The sequence below is a fragment of the Lissotriton vulgaris genome, chromosome 2_1, assembly GCF_964263255.1.
Source record: "Lissotriton vulgaris chromosome 2_1, aLisVul1.2, whole genome shotgun sequence".
NCBI lineage: Eukaryota > Metazoa > Chordata > Amphibia > Caudata > Salamandridae > Lissotriton > Lissotriton vulgaris.
The window spans coordinates 1,960,934,060-1,960,960,233 of record NC_141687.1 but is presented as its reverse complement, the minus strand read 5'-3'; the positions used below and the strand labels follow the sequence as shown (position 1 = coordinate 1,960,960,233).

The 26,174-nt window shown below is 43.0% G+C and overlaps 1 protein-coding gene across 1 annotated transcript in view; it reads left to right on the top strand.

Moving 5' to 3' along the window:
* LOC147733561 (aminopeptidase N-like) overlaps nt 1-26,174 on the top strand; it is a 491,573-nt gene that overhangs the window by 89,787 nt on the left and 375,612 nt on the right. The window contains exons 7-10 of the mRNA XM_086958148.1: nt 8,692-8,835; nt 11,718-11,783; nt 20,680-20,745; nt 21,981-22,156. Coding sequence (XP_086814274.1) covers nt 8,692-8,835; nt 11,718-11,783; nt 20,680-20,745; nt 21,981-22,156 — 452 coding nt within the window. The remainder of the gene's footprint in view (nt 1-8,691; nt 8,836-11,717; nt 11,784-20,679; nt 20,746-21,980; nt 22,157-26,174) is intronic.

The window sequence follows — 26,174 nt, the reverse complement described above, 5'->3', positions numbered from 1 at the left end:
CGGACCGAGGCGGGCAGGAAGAAGAATCGGGTCAGCACTCCGGTGGAGTATTAATGAACAGGAAGCAGGTATTTTAAAAAAGGATTAAACAGTTTTGAGCAGCGCTCTCAGGGGATCATGCGCTGAGTAAATAAAAGTCACAAGTTTAAAAAATATATTATATTTATATTTATATTATATTATATTGTAACAAATTATTTCTATCTGTTGGTTTTCGATAGAGGTTTGTTATGAAAGTGTTATCCTTTTTGGTGATTTCTACGTCCAAGAATTGTATTGTGGTTTCGTTGATGTTCCAGGTGAATATTATTCTGTCATTCCTGTTATCCAAAATTTCTAGTTGTTGTTCTAGAGATGCTTGCGTCCCCTTCCATACTAGGAAGATATCGTCTATGAATCTCATGTAGGTGAGAAGATGAGTGGCCCATTCCTGGTTGTTGTAGATATGTTCCTCTTCAAAAGATCCCATGAACAAATTGGCATACGCCGGCGCGGCACAATTGCCCATCGAAGTTCCATTCAGTTGGATGAACCAACGGTTGTTATAGATGAAGTAGCTGTTCAACAGTGTAAACTGCATTAGTTCCATCAAAAAGATTTGCAGGTCTTCTGGGTAAGAGCTATTCAATAAGGCTTTCTCAATAGCTTCCAGGCCTTCTTTGTGTGGGATGGCAGTATACAGGGTTTTTACATCAACTGTCGCCATGATGGTGTTGTATTCCAATTTTACCTGTTGTAATCTTAATAGAAAATCGGTGGTATCCTTGATGTGAGATAAGTTTTTATTGACCAACGGTTGTAAATGTTTATCGATGTATTTTCCAACTGGTTCATGAATACTCATCTTTGTCGACACTATGGGCCTACATGGTGGGTTGTGTTGGTCTTTATGTACTTTCGGTACCATGTACATAGACGGGCTTTTTGGATTCTCTTGACTTAGATAGTTTTTGGTTTTCTCACTGATGGTTCCTCTTTCCGTAGCTTTTTTCAATATTGTTTGAAGGGTTCTTCGTATTTCTTCTGTGGGGTCTCTTTCTATTTCCATGTATGTGTTTATATCACTCAGATGTGTCATAACTGCTCTTTCATAGAAGTCTGTGTTGAGTATCACCATAGCACCTCCCTTGTCTGCTTTTTGACAGACAATTTTTTCGTTTCTAGCCATACTCTTAATGGCTCCGAACTCTTTCTTAGTCATGTTTTGATGTTTGCTTCTTTTGTTGGTGTTAATTTTACTGATTTCTTGCTTGCATAGGTTTTCAAATAGATCGATAGTTTTATGTGAAACTGGTGGCATATATGAACTAGTAGTTTTTAATCCTTTCAATTCATCGTCCTTACTTGGGGGTTTGTCGGTTACGATGTTCTCAAAGAAATGTCGGAGTCTCATTTTCCGTGTTAGTTTGAAAAGGCTAACTTCAAGTTCCAACTGGTTAGTACGTGCGCTGGGTACAAATGATAAACCACGTTGTGAGGTGTTGATTTGGTATTGACTCAGGTGTTGATCTGAGATGTTTATTACTAAGTTGTCGGTGTCCTTCAATGGTTTTTCTTTTTGTCCTTTTTGAGGTCACTGTCCTCGTTTGTGGTGGGGCTTTTTCTTTTGTTTTTGTTGCGTCCCCTCCTGGGTCTTCTACTTCTTCGGGGCCTGAGGCTAAAAAAGGATCCGCTGTAGAGGTTCCCTCTGTTGGCGTAGTTTTCTCTTGTGGTGTGTTTTTTTGTTGGCTTTGTGGTTTCTGCGTTCTTGAAGTTGATCTTTCACTATCCGAAGATGAAGTGTCGGTCTGTGATGTATATTGCTTGCTCTGGCGCCTTTTCGCATAAACCTCAGCCCATGTGTATACCTCTTGAAGCTTATAATCAAGGGTATCCCTTTTGTACTTCCTGAGTTTGCGTTCATTCACTTCTTGTGTGTGATGGGCTAATTGGGTATTTATGTCCTCTAGTATTTTCTTAAGTTCTTCTTCTGTGACTCCTTTCTTTAATTCTTCTGTTGTTGTTTCTATTTCTGTTTTGAGTTCCTCCAATATTTTCGCCAGTTCTCGTTGCGCTTTGTGATATTGAACCTTGTTGTTCTTTGTTTCTTGTGAATGTATGTTCCGTTGTTTCTGTTTGGATTAATGAATAAATTCTTTCACTGGCCTCTGCCGTGAATGCGAAAGTGTCTGCTCTTTCGCATTCACGGCAGAGGCCAGTGAAAGAATGTATTCATTAATCCAAACAGAAACAACAGAACATACATTCACAAGAAACAAAGAACAACAAATAAAACATCTCATGTATCTTACAAGAAAAGAGATCAATCAACGTCTCCACGCGAGTACCATGGTTCAATATCACAAAGCGCAACGAATAGCGAGAGGCCTTCGAATAGCCCTGAAGCCATCACTATGTAAAAACTCCAAACCTTTCACAGAACGTTGGTTTGCAATACTCAACAAGTGCAGCTTAGATTTGATATTATTGATCATAGAAGAACTGGCAAAAATATTGGAGGAACTCAAAACAGAAATAGAAACAACAACAGAAGAATTAAAGAAAGGAGTCACAGAAGAAGAACTTAAGAAAATAATAGAGGACATAAATACCCAATTAGCCCATCACACACAAGAAGTGAATGAACGCAAACTCAGGAAGTACAAAAGGGATACCCTTGATTATAAGCTTCAAGAGGTATACACGTGGGCTGAGGTTTATGCGAAAAGGCGCCAGAACAAGCAATATACATCACAGACCGACACTTCATCTTCGGATAGTGAAAGATCAACTTCAAGAACGCAGAAACCACAAAGCCAGGGTGATACACTTATGAGGCAATAAGTGTGCAGCTAGAAGTTATTTGACATACACTCCAGGAGGGGAGTGATACCCAAGTGCACAGTTGAAATTGGAGTTAACATTTAGGCGGTGCACAACCCGACACACGAAGCTAATCATAAATTGGCCAGCACCTCGTTCAAAGCATGGGAGATGGTACTTTCCCAATTATCTCACCAGGGACAGACTCCTCAGAGACGAGTTAAGAGTAGCAATCACAGAGTATTTCAAACACAACGACCGTGCCCTCACCTCTTTCGCTACTAACTGGGATGCCTTCAAGGCAGTTATAAGGAGCAAATGAATAGAGCTAGCCACCACACTTAGACACCAGCAGAGGAGAGAGAGGCTTCTGGTGGAAAAGGAACTACTAGTGGCAGAGAAAAGCCACCAAGAATCCCCTTTGAGTCAAACACTCCGCAAAGTCACTTCCCTGAAGGGTAAATTGAAGGCCATATATACCAACAGAGCAGAGACCTCGATCCTCCGACTTCAGGCCCGTGGATATGTTAGCGGCAAAAAAACAGGAAAAGGAATACATTAAGCAGATAGTGGATGACACGGGCGTCTCCCATCTCAGCGAAGAGGGTCATGTAAACGCCTTTGTGCAGTTCTATAGCAACCTTTATACGGTGACCCAGTAGATGAACAGGCTCAGGAAAACTATCTGAGCTCCCTGAAACTACCCCAGATTTTGGCCCACACCAATGAAGAACTCAGCCAGGCCTTCTCTAGGAAAGAGTTTCAAAAGGCGATAGATTCCTTAAAACTGCAGAAAGCCCCAAGACCGGATGGTCATAACGCCCACTTTTATCGTACTGTCACTCCCGAGCTGACTTCCCTCCTGGTGATCCTTTTTTAATGAAATAGCGAATGCCCAGAGGGTGACAGACTCCATGGAGGAAGCATTAGTCTCCTTAATACCCAAACCGGGAAAAGACCCAAAAGCCTGTGCTTCCTGCAGGCCAATCGCTCTGTTGAACTTGGATGCCAAGTTGTGCTCTAAAATGCTGGCAACCCGCCTAGAACACCTACTACTTGCATTGATTGACCCAGATCAGTCAGGGTTTATTAAGGGTAGACAGACCCACGACAATGTGGGCAGAATCGTACATATAATAGAGAATGTTTAGAAGAAAGGCATTCCCACAGCCTTTCTCTCACTGGATGCAGAGAAGGCCTTTGACCGAGTCGATTGGGCCTTCCTAATTCGAACCCTGAGAAGTTTTGGCTTTAACGAAACCTTCATAGGCATGGTGATGGCTAATTATCATTCACAGAGTTCAAAGGTACTTGTGAATAGGGCAGCTTCTAAGGCCTTTAAGCTATCACGGGGGACCAGACAGGGGTGCCCCATATCCCCCATGCTATTCGCTCTTAGCATTGAGCCCTTAACAGAGAGGATCAGAGCAAACCCCAATATAAAGGGTGTTACCTTTGGCACTAACGCCCACAAGATCTCACTCTTCGCGGACGATGTGTTGCCCCCGGTCACTGACCCACGGTTTCACTACCCGCTATTCAAGCAGAGCTCGATCACTTTGAACGAGTTTCAGGCTTCAAGGTGAACTGCGCTAAGTCATTTCTGCTAAACTTAACCCTATTGGGAGATAGGTGGGAATTAATTAAGGAGACTTCCCCCTTTTGCTGTACGGGCAAAGACATTACATATCTAGGGGTCAAGCTGAAACCAAAAATGTCTGGACTTTACAGGGCTAACTTTCCCCCCCGCTGAGACAGATTAAGGTGGATCTTAACCATTGGGAATCAGTCTACACCTCCTGGATAGGGAGAATTAATGCAGTGAAGATAAACATTCTTCCCAGGCTCCTATACATTTTCCATGGCCTCCCGAACTCTGTAGACAGGGAACTATTTATCGATCTAAAAAGGGTTATCACAAAATTCATATGGCAGGGCTAGCGAGCTCGGCCATCATACCGGATCCTTACTAGGTTGCGACTAGATGATGGCTTTGCCCGTCCGGACTTTGGAGGGTATTACCAGGCGGTCCAACTCTGTGTCATAACGGAGTGGTCGCTCAGAGAGTCAGAAAAGTACTGGCTCCATATGGACCGACAGATAACGGGCAGGACCATCTGGGATCTTTTATGCTTGAAGAAGCAGCATAGACCCCTAAACTCCTACATAAGCACCCCCATGTCCACCACTTTACGAGTCTGGGACCTGCTTACGAAAACACTCTCCCTCCCGGCCTACCCCTTGCCATACATCCCCATACATTTTAACCCTGACTTCCCCCTGCCTTACATGATGGCCCCTTTATGCAGTGGAGACTGGGGGGTTGCCTCACACCCTTATCCCACCTATATGAGAAAGGGAACCTCATGAAATTTGCAGAATGTGTCACAGCCTTCCATCTTCAGACCTCAGAGAGCTTCCACTACATGCAACTCAAACACATTCAGGGGCTTCCACCAAGGGCTCAGTGTTCTTCCTGTCTTCTCTCATTAGGGCAATGAGCCCTCAGGCGCTGCCGAGACATAGGGGTTTCTGGGACGCCTTGCTAGATAAACCAGTGGAGGAGAAGTAATGGGGCTGTTTATGTAAGGATATTACCAGACAAGGTTCTTTCTTCCTCTTTCTTGCCCTTCTTGAATAAATATGGAGGAGTACCTACTCAAACTGTTTACAACTGCTACATGCACCTGCAAGAAGCGCACTATAACTTAAAATATTCCCTAACACATGAGAAAGGTGCTGGAGGTGGTGTGGTTTGCTGGGAGATTTCTTGCATATATGGTGGGATTGCCCCTCAATCAAGCCATTCTGGAAGGAAATTCTTGCGCAGATAAAACTGATATTAGGATATCACATCCCCAAGACCATAGAACACACCCTCTTGGGACTTAGAGATCTGTTATTGAAAAGGCAAACAACAGGCGACAGGGCTATCATGTGGCTGTGTTTGGGTGCTGTCAAGATGCCGATTGCTGCGGCATGGAAAAAGGAAGACGCCCCCTCCATTAGGCTGTGGCACGCTAGAGTTTGGCGAGCATTAGCGATGGAACGTTTAATGGACATTACGTACGACACAAGGAAGGGCTTCAATTATATATGGTCACTGCTGGTAGACTATATGTCAGAGGGACTACCCCTATTTGCATGCAGCCCCATATTACGGGCACTCCACCTATTCCACATTTAACTAAAGAGAGCGCCCATTAGAGATTCATAGTCTGAGGAGCACCCGACTTGGGTACCTGCCCCCTAATCCAACCCACACAGGACTCGACACTGACAAACACCCACCATGATACAACGTTTGGTTCACTCTTAGTTTTTCTGTTTTCCACTTTCTTTCTTTCTTGTTTTTTTCCTTCTCTCCTTTCATTAAGCCCAACATTGGGCTACCAGTTTGGGGGCAACACTTCAGTACAGAGGTCCTATAACAAAGTAGTTAAACAGGGGACTCGCTGGTGAGGCGGCAAGCTAAGACTAGGAACTGGAAGTTCAGCTATCTAGCGGGATGAGTTCACAAGCTGTGTTTACCAGTTAGCCATCTGTAACACTTGTCCGGGTTGTTGTACTGGATATGTCAGCCAGGTTCTTTCCTGTGTATTGATGTGAAATTCAATAAAAAAAATTTGAAACAAAATAATACAACAATAAATTCAGTTTGAAATTTAACGTTAATGTAATATTATAGTTAGGTGTGTATGTTTTTCTAAATATTTTTAAATATGTTTTAAAAATAAAAAACATATAATTTCACTAAAAAACTAAAGGTTACACAGGCATTATACGTAGGAGAAAATAAAAACTTTCAAATTTAAAAAAAAATGGTTTCAAGAACATTATAGTTAGGAAATAAAATTAAAAACCTTTTTCAATCACAAGAAAAACTTAGGTTACAGGGACGTTCTTGTTAGGAAATAAAAAAAATCAAGTTAAAATTCACTTAATAAACAAAAGTTACACAGATGTTAATTTTAAAAAATGTAGAAATTTACTAAGAGAGGGGCATTACAGTTACGCTCAGATTTTACATGTACGAAACCATAGAAATTCAACAGTTACCTGAGCTAACGATAACTTTTGCCCCCACAATACACTGCTAATGACCTCATATATTACATCACTTATGACATGGTCAGTGATATCTCTGATGAAATCTCAAATGACATCACTGATGACATCATCCACCAAATAAATGTAATTATATTTAATAAAATACCATTTATATTTTTAAAAATTAAGAAGAAGCCCACAGATGAGACATGTACAGCAGACAACTAACTGTAATCTTATCAACTACTATACTCACTTATCACCAAATAAAAATGGCTCTGCGGATAATCCTGTCTCCTCTAAACCACTACTCTAAACACTAACGACCAAACTAAAATGTCTAACCATATAGTCTAGTCAATTGCAAACCACAAAAACACTATTCATAAACCTGGAAAGAGGTTTTGGTGCAAATGTCAGATTTACACAAATCACTACAACATACAACCATAAGAGAAGTCTTAGCTGACAGGCCACTGTGTGAAAACCACTAGTAAATATATTCTTCATCCTGGAGAAAGGTGTGAGTAGGCAAGTGAGTCTTTTGTAAAAGTCTACTACACTGAGCCATCACTCCAGAGAAAGGTCGTAGGGCCTTATTATGAGTTTGGCAGTCCAATGGATGTCCAAACCCATCTGATGTTGCAGCTACTGTCCCACCAGTGTTCTGACTACCCAGATTACAAGTAGGATGGTTGGGCGCCATGAGACAGCGCAAAAGATCTGCGATCCCTGGTGCTCTTGCAGTGGTCTGAGGTCTCTAATATGTCGGTGGTGCTAGTGTATCACCGTCAAGCATATTAGGACTTTCCTCACCATCAATTTTCATGGCTGTGCGACCGCCCAAAAAAAGTGTGGCAGTGAGGCAAAAAAGGGTGCCCGGTATGCCTCTGCACAAGGGTATGCAATATGCATGTAGGGGGAAAAATGGTGAGCCCACCTGTATGCAGGGTATGGACTTAACAGCCCATGCCCTGCAGGAACTGCCTTTTTATGTTCCTATTATGGTGCATTTTTCATAGACACCGCAGTGGGACCGACAAAGAGCTGCTCGCCAGAGACAAAAAAACTTGTAATCTGACGGGCAGTTTCTTATGGCTTTGGCAGTCTGGGAGGTGGGCGCTCGCATGTTGGTCTTGCTCCAAGACCTCCAAATTCATAATAGGGCCCTTAGTGAACAGATTAATTTACTGCAATCTACTACTACATTTCTTCATCACAAAGGAGAGATGTCTCAGGAAACTGGTCAGTATGTCGTAAAACAGAACTATACTCTGCAATCACTGTGGAGTAAAGTCTCAATAAACAGCTTAGACTTTCATAAAGCACTACCAGGCACTTACATCAGTAGTAGACATACGTCAGTGTAGAGGCTAGGTCACTGATAAATAGTACACCAACTTTAAAAATCTGATTATTTGTCAGATGACATATTTTGCAAATAGTATCACTTATTAAGAGTGCAGAAGAATAGTAATTTAACTGATGCAGAGCCTTAGTATATATCTCAAAGTCATTGGTGATGTCACTGACCATGTCATGAGTGATGTAATATGTGATTTCATAATAAGTGCATTACAGGGTATATGTTATAGTTAGCTCTGTAACTACAACTGCTGAATTTCTATGGTTTTGTGCATGCAAAATCTGAGCCTAATTATAAAGTCCCTGTAACTTTGTTTTTTTTTGTGAGTTTTCTGTTCTATTTCCTAACTATAACATCCCTGTAACCTTTGGTATTTCAAGTGGAAAAAAATATATATATATATATACGCGCAGAGATCTGCATAAATGTAAATGTTGCTTCTGCGATTATTTTAACCACTGACTGTTTTCCAGAAAGATTTGATGCTGTTTAATGAAATCTACCCAGTAATGGACTTTGATGCCTTGGCGACCTCCCATCCCCTGTCTATGGAGGAAGATGAAGTTAATACTCCAGCAGAGATCACAGCATTGTTTAATATGATATCATACAATAAGGTAATAATGTTATTGCTATCCTCCTTTCAGGCAACTTCCAAGATATGAAATGCATTTTTTTCTGTCCAAGCTCAAATATAGACATTTGTGTTTACCTCTGTTGGTGTGTGACTGTTCAATTTTGCCTGCATAAGCAGGTGAAGGTGCAAAACGGCAATTTTTTTTTTATTAAAGTGCTAAAGTTTTAAACAGTTGTATTTAATTTCATCTAGCTGGAAATCCCATGGGACAGCAAATAATTTTTATGGCTGTTCCCCAGAAAGGTTAATCAGATTGCCAGCTTCGTTTAAGAGCAGAAAGTCAAAATGCCCTGCATATTTCTTCTCCTCTGCCAAGCTCCCAGGCCTGGGACCTCTTGTTTTGTGAAGGAGGAAGAAAATGCGTAATAAGGAACATGGTAATCTGCTGCTGCAGTGTTACATTCACTGCCCTGCATGATAGCAGAACTATAATAGCTTTGGTCCAGGACCCCTTTATGCTGTTTTTATTTAACATATTCACTGTTCATAAACACTAAGGGGCCCATTAGGATGGCGGGCGGATTGCCACCGCCGGCCTGGCGGGGGCAATCCGCCCGCCATCCTCATTGAAATGACCCCCCCCCCGCCACATTAGGATGGCTGGGGGGTCCGCGGCAGACGGAAAGACCATCCGCCACTTTTCCGCCCCGGTCGCCTTGCGTCCGGGGGGGAAGGTGAGGTGGGGGGTGCACACGGGGGGTTCCTGTGGTACCCCCCAGCATTTGCATACATAAGGCGGCAGGCACCGCTCAGTGCCTGCCACTTTGTGTATGCAAATGCATACATGTCTTTTTAGCATTGTGGCAGACGGTGCTGAGAGCACCGCCCGCCACAATGTTAAAAATGCAGGATGCGCCCGCCACTGTGGCAGGCGCATCCTAATACCCCCCACGGGACCCCCGCCCTTATGGGGGGCGGTGCCAATCCCCGGGAGGATGGCGGGCAGACAAAGTCCGCCCGCCATCCTAATGACCCCTTAAGTTTCACAACAGTGCACTGCTCTGTTTACAACAGCACTTGCATGTCTCGTGGCCAGCTTGAGTTTAGTACAAGCCAAGAGTTCAAAAAATATTTCCTGAAGTTTCTGGGTGCCCTGTACACCTTGTACAGTACAACTAAAATATTACCTTCCTAACAGAGTTTTCTAGACTAACCATTGCACAGTCAAATGGTGGACCAAAATCTGGTCGAACCCTTAAGACTTGTGTCACGTGGCCCGTGGGGACATTGTCCTCTTCCCTGAGTTAGCAGGAGTACGCTGCAGATTGTCCGCTGCTTTGCACATGTTACTATTTTTTGCAAATGCTTCTTTTGATATTTTCACCTGAGAACCCACTGTTGTGTTCTCGCTTTGCAGGTTCCTGGGATTTAGTCTGAACATTGCGAACAAGGTCGAACAACAATGCCCTTTGTTATTCTGTTCTGGTCAGGCCCTAGCACCTAGACAAAACATACAGATGCAGCTGTTGTTTGGAATATGTACTTTGGTTTTATTGGAATACACAGATAGGTAGCAGACACATGGAGAGGGACCTTTTTCAGGGAGCAAGGCAAGACAGCATCTATGATGTACAACTACCATCTAAGGACTGAGGTACGGGGTCTGAAGACAACACCCAGAGCCCTTCTAATATATAATCATCCTGCATCTTTGCAAGGGGAGGGAAGTTAGGCAACTCTGTCTCTCACTATGACAGCTCCTTTTATGATCTATGTATTACTTCCTATGCTGACCGTATTTTTATTTTGCCATTTTCTGCTTATTGTGGCACGTATACTGCATATTGGAGCACGTTCGTTAAAATAAATATTTTGAACTTGTTTGTGTCAATAATTATTTTTAACTTGTTTGAGTCTCTCTCAGATCTTATTGTGGACATGTACAAGAGTGTGAGCGAAATGGTGTGTGATATCACCCGACATCGAATGTCCCACGACGAACCACTCTATGACACAACGCTCCCGTGTTTAAAAAATCAGCTATACACCAGCATGATGGTTGCACCCCGCCTATAGAGCTCCACCACCACACTCAGAGTCATTTTACCTCATTTAAAGGCATGAACACATTTCACTTGTTTTCCACCCCAAACGATTTCATCACCCTGTATAGTTTTTTTCACTAAATATCGCAGTCCAGGCACAGTTCCACCTATAACCTGCCCCACTATCGCCAATCGCGTGTTTTTAGATTAACACGATCACTAGCATGATGATAAAGTTGTTTGATGTTTTATGCCTTAGGCATACGAATTGATTGCGTGTTACACTTGGTTACTTTGCAGGAATAAGTCCCCTGACGAAGGGCGAATGCCCAAAATGCATTGGGCGGAACCAGATATAAGTTGTGAAACATTATGAAGTAATATTGTGCAAATCAAAGCCTAAGAGAAAATAAACCACACATGGATAAAATCTGAAGAAATTGTTATTTGAATGAATCCAATGAATATATTCTATTGAGTCCACTGAAGAGACGTCACTCTCGAGGGCAGTGACGCTTGGCCACATCTGAACATGTACCATGCTTTGCAATGCCCGCTCCTCACTCTTTCATGAGAATTACTACTGCGGGATGGTCCACACTTGTGGTGAACAATTATACATTATTTAATGGTTTAATAGCTGCTATATCACCTTTTGGGATTGCCTGGCGACCGTAATTCGTTCCATTTGTAATCAAAACAGGATTTAGGAGTGCAAACTGCTTTGTAATTGGCCTAGATCATCTCCTACCTAGAGAGTGTCTTTTCTGGATAGTTTGTAACAACCAAAGCCAAGTGTTTAATGCTGCACAACTTTTGCTTTTGTTTTGCTTTTAAGTTTGAACTTAGTGCTTGTTCTGCTTGTATTTTACTTTAGGGAGCTGCGGTAATTCGAATGCTGTCTACGTTCCTGACCGAGAAGCTGTTTATTAAAGGGTTGACTGTACGTATTTTAAAACCCAACAAAATTTGCTTTTTGCCTACTGATTCTTTGCATTAGTCGCATAATATATTCAATTAGATTTAGTCTTTTCTGTGACAGGATGATTCATTGAATAAGAAATGTCCTTGATACCTGAAGGCCGCACTTGGTTTAAATACCATTTACTACTGTATTGTGTAATTAGATTGTGGAGAATATTTGTCAAATGTAATCAAACAGACTGCAGCTGAAGTTGAGCAATACCACAATCCATCACAATCATACACCACAAAAATAGCAATATTGAACAGCAACTAAATAAAACAAGGCAACAATAATGAATCAGCAAATATACAATACAACCAGGCACTAACAAACTCGGAGACAACAATACAGCAGTTCAACATTTGATTCCAAACATAAGCCAACACAGCACTAAAAAACAATGCACGACGGATAACAGCAGAGCTCAGCAACTGTATTGTGTTAGGGTGTTCTGTGTTTTTGTATTTAGGTGTGGTGTTACTGTGCTATGTTGTGCTTGTGCTTTTGCTCACTTTTTATGTCTTTTTATATGGCACAATGTTGTGCTGCTTTAAAAGTGTGCTCTTGTGTTATTGTTGTCTACTGTGCTGTTGTAAAAGTGTGCCATTGAGGTATTGTAGTCTATTGTTATGTTGTCTATTTTTGTTGGTGTATTTGTTGGTTTGCTGTGTTCTGTTGTTATAGCTTTCAGTGTTACTGTGTTTTGTGGTGCGCTATTGTGCTGTTTTTGAATACCAATGTTTTTATGCTATATTGTGTTTTTCGGTTGTATTGCTCTATTATGCACTAGTTTCTTCTATGTAATTATGCTACTTATGTCTTTGTTGCATTACATTGTTTATATTCCCAGTGCAGGCAATGGTGCTTTTCTTCACAGGCTTTAACCCTTTCGCTGCTAGGCCTTCATCCCCCCCCCCTGTGCTAAGCCTCTTTTTTGGCTATTTGTGGTAGTTCTCGCTTAGGCCCCTGCAACTTTTTGACCACATAAGGTATCTATGCCAAATTTGGGTCTTTTTCTTCCAACATCATGGGGATTCTAAAGGTACCCAGGGTTTGTGGATTCCTCTGGAGGGGACCCAGAAATGAGCCAAAATACAGCTACATTTTGTTTTTTTAGGGGAAAAATTAGAAAAAAGTTCTGCAAATGAAAGCATCTGTGTTTTTTCCCTGCAAATGGTATCAACAAAGGGGTTGTGGGGCTGAAATCCCCATTCTCCCAGCGTTAAGGGGCAGACAGACTTTTATCAGAAAACCAACAGTTTTTTACACAGTTTTGGCATTTTACTGGGGCATAGCCTATTTTTGCTATTTTTTTGTGCTTTCAACCTTCTTCCAGTTAATGGTAAAAATGGGATGAAAGCAATAATGGATCCTGGAAAGCTATACATTTTTGAAAAGTAGACAACATTCTAAATTCAGCAAGGGGTCATTAGACTAGATCCTTCAAGGTTTCTTTATCGAAACTAACAGTTGGAAATAGGAAAAATTGAAAATGAGTTGAAAAAACACAGCCATTTGTACCAACGTTTTTACTTCTGACTTCTTCTCATTATGACAGATGTTTGAAAGCCAAATTCAAAGTCAAAGTCAAAGCAGTATTTATTTTGGTCGTTGCGATCATAAAAGACACAATATTATGGACAGTGTTACATCATGACAAAACAAAAAAACAATTATACATACAAGTTTTAAGTGCAATAGATACATTAAGAGATAGACAATGAAGCTCTATATATATATATAAAATACATTATGTACAAGATTTGTTTAAAAGATATCATATAAGATGTTAAAAAAGTTAAAAAGTTAATTGATAAAATTTCTATGGCTTAATAGTAAAGCAAGTGCATCGCTCGTTTGGCTTGGCCTAGCTACCATTCATGTGTATACATCTGCCACAATGCTAAAAATGCATGTATGCATTTGCATATACAAAGCGTCAGGCACCGCGTGGTGCCTGCCGCTTTGTGTATGCAAATGCTGGGGGGTACCACAGGTACCCCCTGTGTGCACCCCCACCTCACCTTCACTCCGGGGGCCCTCAGGGGGCCCCCGAAGTGAAGATCACCTGCCTTTCCATGGCGGCATTGCTGCCACGGAAAGGCATCAGTTTGGGCCCATACTAATATGGCTGGCGGTGTCAAACAGACACTGCCACCATATTAAACCATATCAAAAGGATTCTTTTGCGTACTGCAGTATGTAAGAAGCAGATCAAGTTCATTATCGAACGTGGCTTAATACTGCAAATGGTATGTACAATAGAGTAGACACAACTCCCTTTGGGTAAAATTGTAGTTCGTTTGATTTCTAATTCTTAATGTTTTTCGCTCGAATACCCCACATCCAGCTAACAAATGTGGCCATGGCTATCACTATGGACTCCTGTGTGTTGGTCTTTGGTATACGAAGAGCTACAGCACTAGATCTGGTGCCCAGATTGGAACAGATTGGCTTTAACCATTTATCCCTAGGGAGCTTCTATGCTGGACACACAAATAGAATGTGGGGAATTGTCTCAACCTGCTTAGGACAGGAAACACATTTGTTGTCCAATGAGCTGTTCCATTTGTGTGTGAACGATTTAACGGGGAGTGTACCCACCCTAAATTGGTGGAAAAGCTTTCTGTCACAAGATTCAGAAATAAAATCCCAGTACTCCTCAAAAAGATTATCTTTTTTGTGTTCCAGGAAGATACCAGACAGGCTGGTGTCCTTGGTGGATTTCGAACTGTTTGTTTTGACCATGTTCCAGTAGGCTTCCTTAAAATCTTTTTGGATGGAAACAAACTGCCTGCCTGGTCTTCCCACAGATGGCTCATTCCCATATTTACCAGTGTACGCTTTATTTTTTGTAACCATGAAATCTTACACGATAGGCCTGCCCCTTCTTACATCTTTTAGTGCATTGGCAAAATATATCAGCTCTGGGATAGACCAGACCCTTCCTCAGTATGCTAGGTGTCTGGACCGTGCTATCTTTTCTATGTAGGTTGACCATATTAGATAGTTACCCACCCGCCATTCCTCTTGCATATACATTTATTACCATTATGTCAGTGGAGTAATTCAAACGTAAGCGTATAACCAGAATGTCAGGGCTGTCAATTTGTACTCCCTCTACCTTATAGCCAGAGTGCTGCCTAACGCATAAGGTGAGCCCTCCAGAGGGTCTGCCTTTTTGTCCACCCAGGGCTGGTTTAGAGAAGTTTAAATACCCTGGGCGGTAAATGTGATTCAGCAACCAGGTTTCTTGGAAGACCCATACATTGTGGTCCTCTATAAATGCTGACCAATCTGCTGAGGCTATTTTAGTGTGTAGTCCCGCAATATTCCAGGAGGCTAAGGTCAATCTGGTCGTAACTGGTACTTGGATAATTGGGGAGTAACTTCCTGACTGTTGGTTTCCTGAGCAATTGACAACTCTACCAGATTATTATTTACGAGGGGAGCTTTAAAACTGTCAATTAGATTTTCTGAAGCCTCGCCCACCCCATCCTCTGACCCTATGCCCCCTGGGCCTGTACTAAAAAGGGCCCTTGTTTGCTTAGATGATGATTCTCCCACATGCAATGTGTGGTTGTGACTGCTAAGGTATTGGGGGGATGTTCCATAACCATCCATCTATCTTCTCTAGGGAAGAACTTTCAATACCACCTTGGGCAGATTTCCTGCAGTTATTAATAGTAGTAACTGCTGGAGGGTTATATTTTATCTCAATCTTCGAAGTGATCATGTGGGAAGTCCTTAGGTCAAATGCCACTAGGTTATCAACCATGTCTGATGTTATGAGGGTAAGACACACGCATTCTGTACTGGTGCCTTTACATTCAACCCTTTTTGCATAAAGTATGCCTTCTTTAATTTTTGGCAAGGACATAGGCCTGGACGTTCTTGTTGAATCCATAGTGATGTTTTGTATAATAGGTTTCACAATTTCAGTAAGTTTATCGATCAGGCCTTTCTGTGAACATACTACTTCCATGAAGATACTTATTTAGGCTATTAAATCTGCTATCCGATTAGTGAGCTGACCTGAACACATACACCTACATGACCCCAAGGGGTCAGTGACGTGCACATCCTCAACTAGTCCTGTACTGACTATGTGCGGAGTGAGCACATTGTCTTCATTTATGTTTGTCAGGGGGGCAAATCTATTTGAGCACTCTAGTGCACACACCATATGGGGTTCTTTGCCTAGATTAGAGTGACTGGGTGAAGTTATCCCTAATTGTGATGCTTTATCTGGGTGGGCAGGGAGGAGTTCTTTCAGTGTAGATCCTTTAAACATATCCGGTATAGATTTACGATCCGGGGGACAAGGGATATTTGCTGGGGGGTGCTTCTGTTGTACCTCTGTCATTACCCAGTGGGACAGTTAAAATATCTTTGCAGTCACTAATTAAATTATCTATGCGGTTCATGACACAATTACTTCTATTGTGTGTTGGGTGTTTGTTTGACCTTTTGGGCTTCTTATCCTTCCCCACAACTCCCCCCCCAACGCATCCACTGCTTTCCTTTTAACCATGCTTGGTAACAGCAACAATGACTACACAAATACTAGTTGGGTGCTGCCAATATACCTCAAAACAGATTGGTGGACAAACCAGATGCGATATTCAAATACTGATCTAAACACCTGGCTACAAAAATAGGCTCAAATTGGTCCTCTGACAGTAAGAAGAGTCCTCTAGACTGGGTTTTGCAGCCGATGTAGGCAAACAGGCTTCTAGGGACAAGGGTCAGGATGTGGGTAACAGTACCTTATAGTTGTTGTAGTCCAGTCCTGGGGTCGATGTTAGAGGGATGGCCCTGCCCTGCCTCTTCCTGTCAATGACAGGCCTCCCCTTGGCCCGTGTGTGTCCCGCGCAGCGGGGGGAGAAGCTGCGCTTTGTTTGCGTTGGAAATACAAGCGCCTTCCCCTCACTCATGGCACCTGTGTGTTGGGCGTTGCACCCTGGGAGTTGTAGTCTCCCACCAGGGTAACGAAGTGGCGGTGCGGCTCTCGGGGACCCTGGGACTCCAGTCCCACCAGGATAGATCAGCAAGGCACCACACAGCAAAAACAACCAGGCGAGATTGCGTTGGCACAACAGGCTCCCGCACCGTGGGGGGAGAGGCTGCTCTTTGCGCGCGTTGGAAATGCAAGCATCTCCCCCTCACTCATGGCACCTGTGTGTTGGGCCTTGCAACCTGGGAGATGTATTCTCCCACCAGGGTGATGCAGTGGCGGTGCGGCTGTCAGGGACCCTGTGAATCCAGTCCCACCAGGATAGATCACCAGGGCACCAGACAGCAAAAACAACCAGGCAGTATTGCGATGGCACATATAACGTTACATCTACTGGATCTTTCTGGTTGTGTGTATATATATAACACTCACCAAGAACCCGACAAACCCAGAGCCAATAACTGAGCAGCGTCTTGCAATGGTTTTTTATTATGTATCGGGTATTTAGAAATTCATGTTGGATAATATATACAGTGAAAAATCAGGATGAAAGACACTAATGATTTTCTGAAATTTAACAAAATATAGAATTTGGAAACAATAGCTATTTGCACATTTCCTTAATTGTGAGTACCCATAGTAGCATGAGAATTATAGGACATTTTTCAAAGTGACTTCTTTTTTACACATTGTCTTTCATTTGAAAGGCAGAAATGCATCAAAAATCAATAGGTAATAACAGTTGCTTTACAAGTCTGTGTTACCCTAAGTTTCTCGATAAAAATGGTACCTCACTTGTGTGGGTAGGCCTAGTGCCCCCAAAAGGAATGGGCTCAAAACCCAACGTGGACACACTTCATCTTTAGAGTGAAAACTGACCTATTTTTGCAAAGTGCCTAGCTGTAGATTTTGAACTCTAGCTCTGCCAGCATCTAGTGAAACCTAGAAAATAAATATTTTCTTGAACTCTAGACACCAAGGGGAATCCAGGATGGAGTGACTTGTCTGGCTCACACCAGGTTCTGTTACCCAGAATCCATTGCAAACCTTAAACTTTGTAAAAAAAACACATTTTCCTCCCATTTCTGTGGTGGAAAGTTCTGCAATTTGTGTGGATCGACTAAATTCCACACACCTCACATTCCCCAAATTCTTCCTAGAAAAGTGGTACCTCACCTGTGTGGGTAGGCCTTGTGCCAGCGACAGGAAACAGCCCAAACCCCAACGTGGACACACCACATTTTCACAGTGAAAACGGACCCTTTTTTTGCAAGGTGCCTAGCTGTAGATGTTGAACCCAAGCTGTGCCTGCACCTAGGGAAACCTAGCAAACCATGGGCATCCCTACCCCTACATCATAAAAAATAAAAAATCCCTAGGGCCTAGTGGGCTTTCTGCCCCTTCCCCCCCTCACCCCCGGCAGATCAGGGGCTACTGCCACGTCCGGGCAGACCCTGCCAACTTAGGGCGAACAAAGCGATACCAAAGATCAGTTGACTGGGGGTGGGTGTTTGATTTGCTCAAACGCTCCGTCCATCATCCCCTTTGGTATCGCTTTGTTCGCCCTAAATTGGCAGGGTATTTCTCAGACATGGGTCCCTTGCTCACTTAGCCAATGGATTCAAGATAGCCTGGCTGATGAGGGTTATGGACCCGAAACCGGTCCCAGGATGCTTGTTCCCGGTCGAGGGAAGACATGGCTTGGCAGTTCGGGCTGGACTGTTCCCATGAGGCACAGGGTCAGACTGATTTGCATATGGCCATGTCTGAACTGGGTTGGTGGAGTGAACTAAAGAATGATGATGGACACACACAGATCAGTTGACTTGGGGTGGGTGTTTGATTTGCTCAAACGCTCCATCCATCATCCCCTTTGGTATCGCTATATTTACAAGGCAGCATTAAGCCACATTCAGTGGCTTAATGCCGCCTTGTAAATAAGGCAAAGGGCTTATCGCCACCAGAACACCATAAAAAGTGACACCTGGTAGCGATAAGCCCTTGTAAAATGCTTCTCAGTCTTTCTCCAAAATAGTAAGACATAGAGATCCATTATTTGTTGTACTGTATGAAGAGCAGTTATTATATTGCAAGGCAGCACTAGAGAAAATGATTTCCATTGGCCTCCTTAAATGTGTCATTCCAGTATTTGCCTTGAACCAATAGGCCATTTGTGTGGTTGTTAGTTCACAATATCACAGAATTATTGATCAGCATAGATTCTGGTGCATTATTGACCATGATCATTACTTCTGGTGTGACTCAGTGTTTCAACCTCAATTGATGTTTTGCCGAACTTGCAAAAATGTTCCACTCATAAACTTTAGGACCTGCATAAGAATAATTCATAGAAGGCATGTTTGGAAATTGTGAAGTGTTAAATGTATTGTTTCTTCATTAACTATGTTGAGGGGATTGGATAGCGAGGCTTGAGAATTATTGCATCTCCACAATCATGTTTCCACACTTTCGGTCATACAAGGCCAGTAACTCCTTAGCGCCTATTTTTGGACACTGCATTGCGACGCGGGCCAAGGAGGCAAAGCCAGACCTAATAGGGGCCTGCAGGAACCACCCACTGGCAAAGTAAACACCGGAAGCACTGCGGGTAAAAGCCCACTAAAAAAGATGCACGTCTATTGGCTGCACATTTTGTAATTATGAACCGCCCAATAGAGGAAGGAGGGCGTGGAGGCCACCCACAAAGTCAGTAGCAAAAGTAGCCTAGAACCTGCAGAATCCCGAGACACCTGCAAAAAGGGCCCATCGTGCAGTGTCAGTGCTGTCAGTCAGAAATGGAGATAAAGCCATTGGGACAATGTTTGGATGAATAAGTTTGAGATGTAACACGCAAACATGGGTCTAGAATGACCAACCAGTAAGTTGCCAAATGTATGATCCATGTGAAAAATACACTGCAGCCTTTTATGCACCCTGAATGTTTGGAAGTGGGGATGGTGTATGACAAGGCCAGGGAGAAAAGGGTGAACTCTCATGCTTGGGAGGGGTTTTTGCTTAGAAGACTAGTCAGTTACAATCAATTCCTTTGCTGGATGTGCCATACCGATAATTGAGTTTCTGCGATGGGACTTGCTAATACTCAAGGAGGCAAAACACACCTATCAGGAGTCACGTTACATATTTCACATATTTACAAGAGGCTTGCTCTTCTCTGGTCAACATTAAGCTTGTTTTCCAGTGGTGTATATGGTGGTTTAGCTTCACAAAGCAGGAACTTTGCTCCAGAATGTAATCTCTATAAAGGATTACACCGTATTACGTTTTAGCCACATATATTTGTGCAAATTATCCTCAAAATACAGGAATGACACCCTCAGACTTTCCCCTTACTCTCTGAGTAACTCATTTGCTATAGTCACTCTTTGAGTAGCACAGCCTCCATGCCTTTACTGAGCTGAGGCAGAATCATGAGCTGTACGTGCTCATCGCAGAGCTTGGCACCTCTGTTTTTCTGGACGTGAGGTTTCGAAATTTCATACATGTAACTCGAAATTTCTCAAAGGTAATTGCGCGAACTTTTCTACTGGACCCTCAGAAACAGTCGAAGTTATGTGTATGAAATTTAGACACATCAAACCCAAAAAACAGGGGCTGATATCACAGGTCACCATCCCCGTTCTAAAAATCATTCCAGCGCCACCGCCTTTACCCCCATGAATTGGCCACTTTCTGCTAAGCGAGCGTGAGCCAGGAACCCTATGAAAGTCCTAAAGCTCGATTCCTTCCTTCTGCAAATCAGTAATTATCAACCTCTGTGATGCACATACTTATCCTTACCTTGTTTTTGTGAATTACAGAACTCTTTGCAAATAATGGTCTGGCAATTCAAGTCGGCAGAATTTTGAAACTGATCAAATGAATTTGAAGTTAAAAAGATGTTTCTCTTTTTTTCAGTCCTATCTTCTTGCTAATCAGTATGGCAATACTGTCTACAGAGACCTCTTGGGCCATTGGCAAAAGGTAATGAATAATACACCAATATTTTCTTGTGGCAATGGTGTAAAGAATGAATTATTTTGTTAGTCGGAGTACTTAGAGACCATATTGAATCCAAATTAGGACCCGTTTCCTATGGATTTTGTTAAATGTTTTTGCAATTGTCCTGTAATAAACTGCTATATGTTAATGCAAAGTGCTATGAGTTCTTGTAAATGAAAGACGCCTGCTCCATGTAGATTAATCAGGTTGATTTCTTGAGATGCATGTTATAATCAAGAGCCCCACCAGGAGCAGCCTTCTTGCTGCTCAGCCCATTCTCCAATGACTCTCTCACTCACCAACACTCCACACAGCATCATCACCTCCCAACATTCTACAGCACAGTCACACTGGCTGAGCAGCAAGTACAAATGTTCTGTTGCTATGTGTGGGTTTCTGGATGTAATGGTGTCCTGCTCGATGACTTACTAGTCTTTTCTCACATGTTCAAAGCAAAAAAATCTAAGGATTGCTGTTACTGATCATCGAAGCAATAAAAACATTGACGGTCTGTGATACCAGCAAAAGAAAGGTTTAAGCAGTTTGGGTGAAAGCCTTGGGGGCTCATATTCAGTATCGGAGTAATTCGAGAGATAACACTCAATAGCGGATATACTGGGGTGTGGCCATAAATTCTGGACTCTGGCTTATTTACAAGTTGCATCACTTTTTCCCATGTTAAAAATGATGCACAGGCCGCACAAGGAGCAAGTAAATAAGCCCCTCAGAACTTAGCATGTAGAACTTTGTGGTGATAGCAGGTGTTTTTATGTCCAGGGACATCACTTTTTCATGTCATTGAAACAATAAAACTACTTCTCATAAGTAAGTGTTTTTTAACCAGATCCTCAATTCGTGCTTGTAGTAAATGTATGTTAATTGTCAGTCCATAATTTTGCTCATTAGTCTAAATGGCACCATCGTTTTCTCGTAAATGATCACCATATGTGTGCACTGGCTAGGACAGAAAGATTGTTGTATTTCTTAAACCCCGAGACATAAGCCACCCTCTACAACAACTTTGAGTTCATATTCCCCAGGAAATCCAAAATCATTGAAATATAAATGCATTAAAATAGAAAAATCATGCTTCCCTAAAGATTCAGTTGGCAACTTCTAGTTCAAATCCCAATGGAGACTCCTCTATACAATAGTACATGCTTATATGTTGTGTTAGAAGCCTCTTTTATCACTCATGTTTCTACAATTTTTTCCAGGCTGTGGATAATCAGACTTCCGTAGTGTTACCCAAGAGCATCGCTGGAATCATGGATACATGGGTCCTCCAAATGGGTTATCCTGTTGTAACTGTAAATACTGCAACTGGTCAGGTCACCCAGGAGCATTTTCTTCTGGACCCAGAGTCAAACGTCACTCGTCAATCAGAATTCAAGTACGTATTTTGCAATGTCTACTTAGTTAATTATGTCACTCAAGGGTGCTATGCCGTCTAGTTATGCTGATGTATAGTATTAATATTCTTGAACCGGACCCTTTCTGCAGGAAACCCCAGATTTTTGCCTTCATTTGCTGAACATGTCTTTATTGGTTATATGACTCTGTTCATTGTATTCCTGCTAATTCATGGTGAAGTGCTTGTGCTCTTCCTCCTAAACTTTGTATGATTGGCCTCCACTCAATTGCTACATTTAAATTACCTCTAAATTCCTAGTACATGGTACTGCATATACCCAGGGCCTGTACATTAAATGCTACAAAGGCTGCAGCACTCATTGTGTCACCCACCAAATAGCCCTGTAATATATGTCTCAGTTCTCCCGTTGCGGCCTGTAGTGCAGTTTTCAAACTGCCAGGTCGGGATAGCAAGACAAGCCTCTTAGCTAGGTCAAAACCAGGTCACCCCAAAGTAGGCCAGAAAAGCTCAGAGGACACGTGCATGGTATTCAAAAAGTTGGACGTGTGTGTTTAACTTTTACATATCCGGACAGTAGAGAACTTTCTAACGTCAATTCTTACTGTAACACAGCTGTCTCTTCCATGAACTAACAATGGGTTACCTTATTACACTTATTATGTGATAACTTCAGCTTGGGAATAGATTGAGAAATGCTTCATCCACAGATTTGTAATGTGATTTGAATTGCAATGTAAAATCCTCCTTTGTGGTAAAGTCAGATTTTAAGTAACTATTCTAAAAATGGCACTTTTAAACGTTGGCTTTTTTTGCCTAAACCAAATGCTTTTTTATGCCAGTATCCAGGGTCACATGACTGTGAATAGATTTCCTGTGGTGTGTTGTATATTCCTCCTTCTTCGAAATGGCCCTTTTTGATGGGTTATTCCCAAACTTTTTTGCTTCTCCCTCCTGTATTTTCTTGACCTGCTGATGTTAATTTTAGGTCTCTGGGCACCTTACCACTGCTATCCAGTGCTTAAGTGCATATGCTCTCTTGGTTAATTGTATTATGGATTGGTGTTTCCAGGATTGGCATATTTGATTAACTGATAAGCCCCTAGTAAAGTGCACTGTGTGTGCCTAGGCCTGTAAATCAAATGTTGCTAGTGGGCTTGCAGCACTTGTTGTTCCACCCACACAAGCAGCCCTTCAAAGGTAACTTAGACCTGCCACTGCAGTGTCTGTGTGCAGTCTAGTACTGCCATGTCAACGTGGCAAGTGCACCCACTTGCCAGGCCTAACCTTCCCTTTTCTTACATGTGAGTCACCCCTAAGGTAAGCCCAGGGTACCCATGTGGGCAGGGTGTAGTCTATGTGAAAAGTGGGACATGCCCCGATGTGTGTGGCATGTCGTGATAGTGAAATACTGCCAATTTCGTTTTTCACTACTGAAAGGCTATCTTGCCCATAAGAAAGCCTGGGAGTTCATTTACAACATTTTATAAATATAACTTTCCATAGGGACCAGATAGGAAAATAAAGTTTGGCATGCCTGAACTCAGAATCTGAAGATGCATCTTTTAGTAAAGGTGATTTTTAAATTCTGTGTTTGAAAATTCCACTTTTAGAAAGGTATTTTCTTGCATACTGTTAGACCTGGCACCATTGGTGTGGTCTCCCTTCCATTTTTGCTGTTGCCTCATGTATTTTTGCTGGTGTTAGATGCTTTCGGTACAGTGTGCCACCACTGCCCAGTGCCACAGAGCAAGTGCTCCCTATTGTAAATTGATGTATTAATCAGTGGTTCCCTGTTTGGCTATTTGGTTTACTTGTCAGACCCTAGTACAGTGCAATGAGTGTGCCCAGGGCGTGTAAATCCAAATGATGCTGATGGGCTTGCAGCACTGGTTGTCCCCCCCACAGAAGCAGCCTTGTAAAATGTGTCAAAGGTCTGCCATGGCAGAGCCAGTGTGCAGTCTGGTACTGTCATGCTGACTTGGCAAGTACACCCACTTGCCAGTCCCTAAACCTTTCCTTTTCTTCCTATTAGTCACCCCTGCTTTACACACTGCCTCTGAGATAAGCCTGTCTGCTCGTGCCAAGCTACCAAGGGGGTGAGCAGAGGTTATTTTAGGAGTGTAATCCCCTTATCCTGACTAGAAGCAAGGGTCCCTATTTGTCACAAGTACCTACCTGTGCCAACTAGAGACCCCAAATCTAACACATACCCATCCTATGTGCCTCTGCTAGGATGTGCATTGACTGTCTGACTTTGTAGTGACAGGGCTGGGAATGTGCAGTGGCTCCAGAGAGTCTGGATACGTCAGGGCAGGGCTGAATAGACCTGCGCTCCATTTAGAGTAGTGGCAGGAGATTTACTTGCACCTGAATCGGCCTGTCAGCTGTAGACAATGCTGTCTCCACCTCCTGCTGGGAAGCTGGGCCAGAGGGAACCAAGATGGTTTGGACTAAGCACAGACACTCTCTGCCTTAGAGGACAAATACATTTGGAGTATAAATATTGGGGCCCAGACCTCAGAAGTTTAAAACTCTTTTGGACCAAGAAGACTACCAAGAAGAAGAGCTGGAGAAGCTGTGAGGAGGAACTACCACTTTGCTGAGTGCTTTGCTGGCCTGCAGTGGCTGCTTCTGTTTTGGGGCAGTGAAAGGACTGGACTGAACTTTCTACAGCCTTTATTGAGTTTCTCCAAGGGATTGAGGTAGAGTTTGCCCCATGTTCAAGAAGTCTAAGGAATAACAAAGACATCTAGTCCTTCTGCAATCAGTTCTGTGGACTGTGTGTTTTGTGCTGCCACAGAGGAAAAAGCAACTCAATGCCATCTGCGGCGCCACTGCCCATGCCCCTGTCGACTCTGTGTCCTGAAACCCTTGACCCTTGTCTCACTGACGACGCCACCCACTGACGTCACCAAGCCGCTGCTCGCACCACGGCCTGTGGGTACCCCTCTTCACACACTTCATTTCACAACACTGCCTTAGTATCCCTGACGACGCAGCTCCACACTGAAATCGACGCCACTGCTTGCACCGTGGTTCGAGCGCACAGCTCGTAAGTTACACAATGCACCGTCCTGATTCCTACACCGCAGCGTTGGCCTACCGAAGCTGGCGCCATTGACTCCAGTTCGTCAGCCGACGACAACGCTTTAGCAACAACAACGTTGCTGCTTGCACCGTGACCTGCCAGCAGCGAGGCAAGCTCCGTATCACTGCGCACCGCAAGCCTGGTCCCACCAGAGCCACTGGAAGACCGTCACTGAAACGCTGCCTGCACTGTTACCTGTGGGCTTCGCACACAGCCCCGAAGCCTGCCGACTCCGGTGCAACCAAATTCAACCATGAGGTGTTTGATCTGCAAAGCGTGTGACTTCAAGGGCCGGGCAACTCCTGCACAAATCTCTGGAACCGACACCTGCGGACGCCGGCCCAACAGGGCTCATCGATAGGTCGCTGACGTCCCTACATTTCTAAAGGTACTCTTTTGCAGCTCTAACGATGCTGCTGTCAGACAGAACTTTTTTGTATTTGTTGTTCACAATGCCTTCGATTACAAGGAACTGTATTTCAAGTCTATTTTGATTACTGAAGATTTCTGAGAATTGTATGGTGGATTGTTATCGTTTTTGATCTTGTTTTGAATATATAAAAATATAGGATATTTTTCTAAACTGGTGTGGTATACGTTTGCAGTGTCTTCACTGTTTTTCCATCAGCTATGTGCAAATGCTTTACATACTGCCTCTAAGATAAGCCTGACTGGCCGTGCCAAGCTATCAAAGGGGTGAGCAGGGGTTATTTAGGAGTGTAACTCCCTTATCCTGACTAGAAGGAAGGGTCCCTAATTGGACAAAGGTGGAAACCCTTGCCAGCTAGAGACCCCCATTTCTAGCACTTCTAGGTATTGAGACCAAACAGGTTTGGGTGTAGAGGGAGTGGTCTTCCTGACAGGATCGCTGGGAAGTAGTTGTGTCATGCCATGTTAACAATTCAAAGAACGTACCTGCAGCAGACAAAAAGGAACCTGGCATCGGAC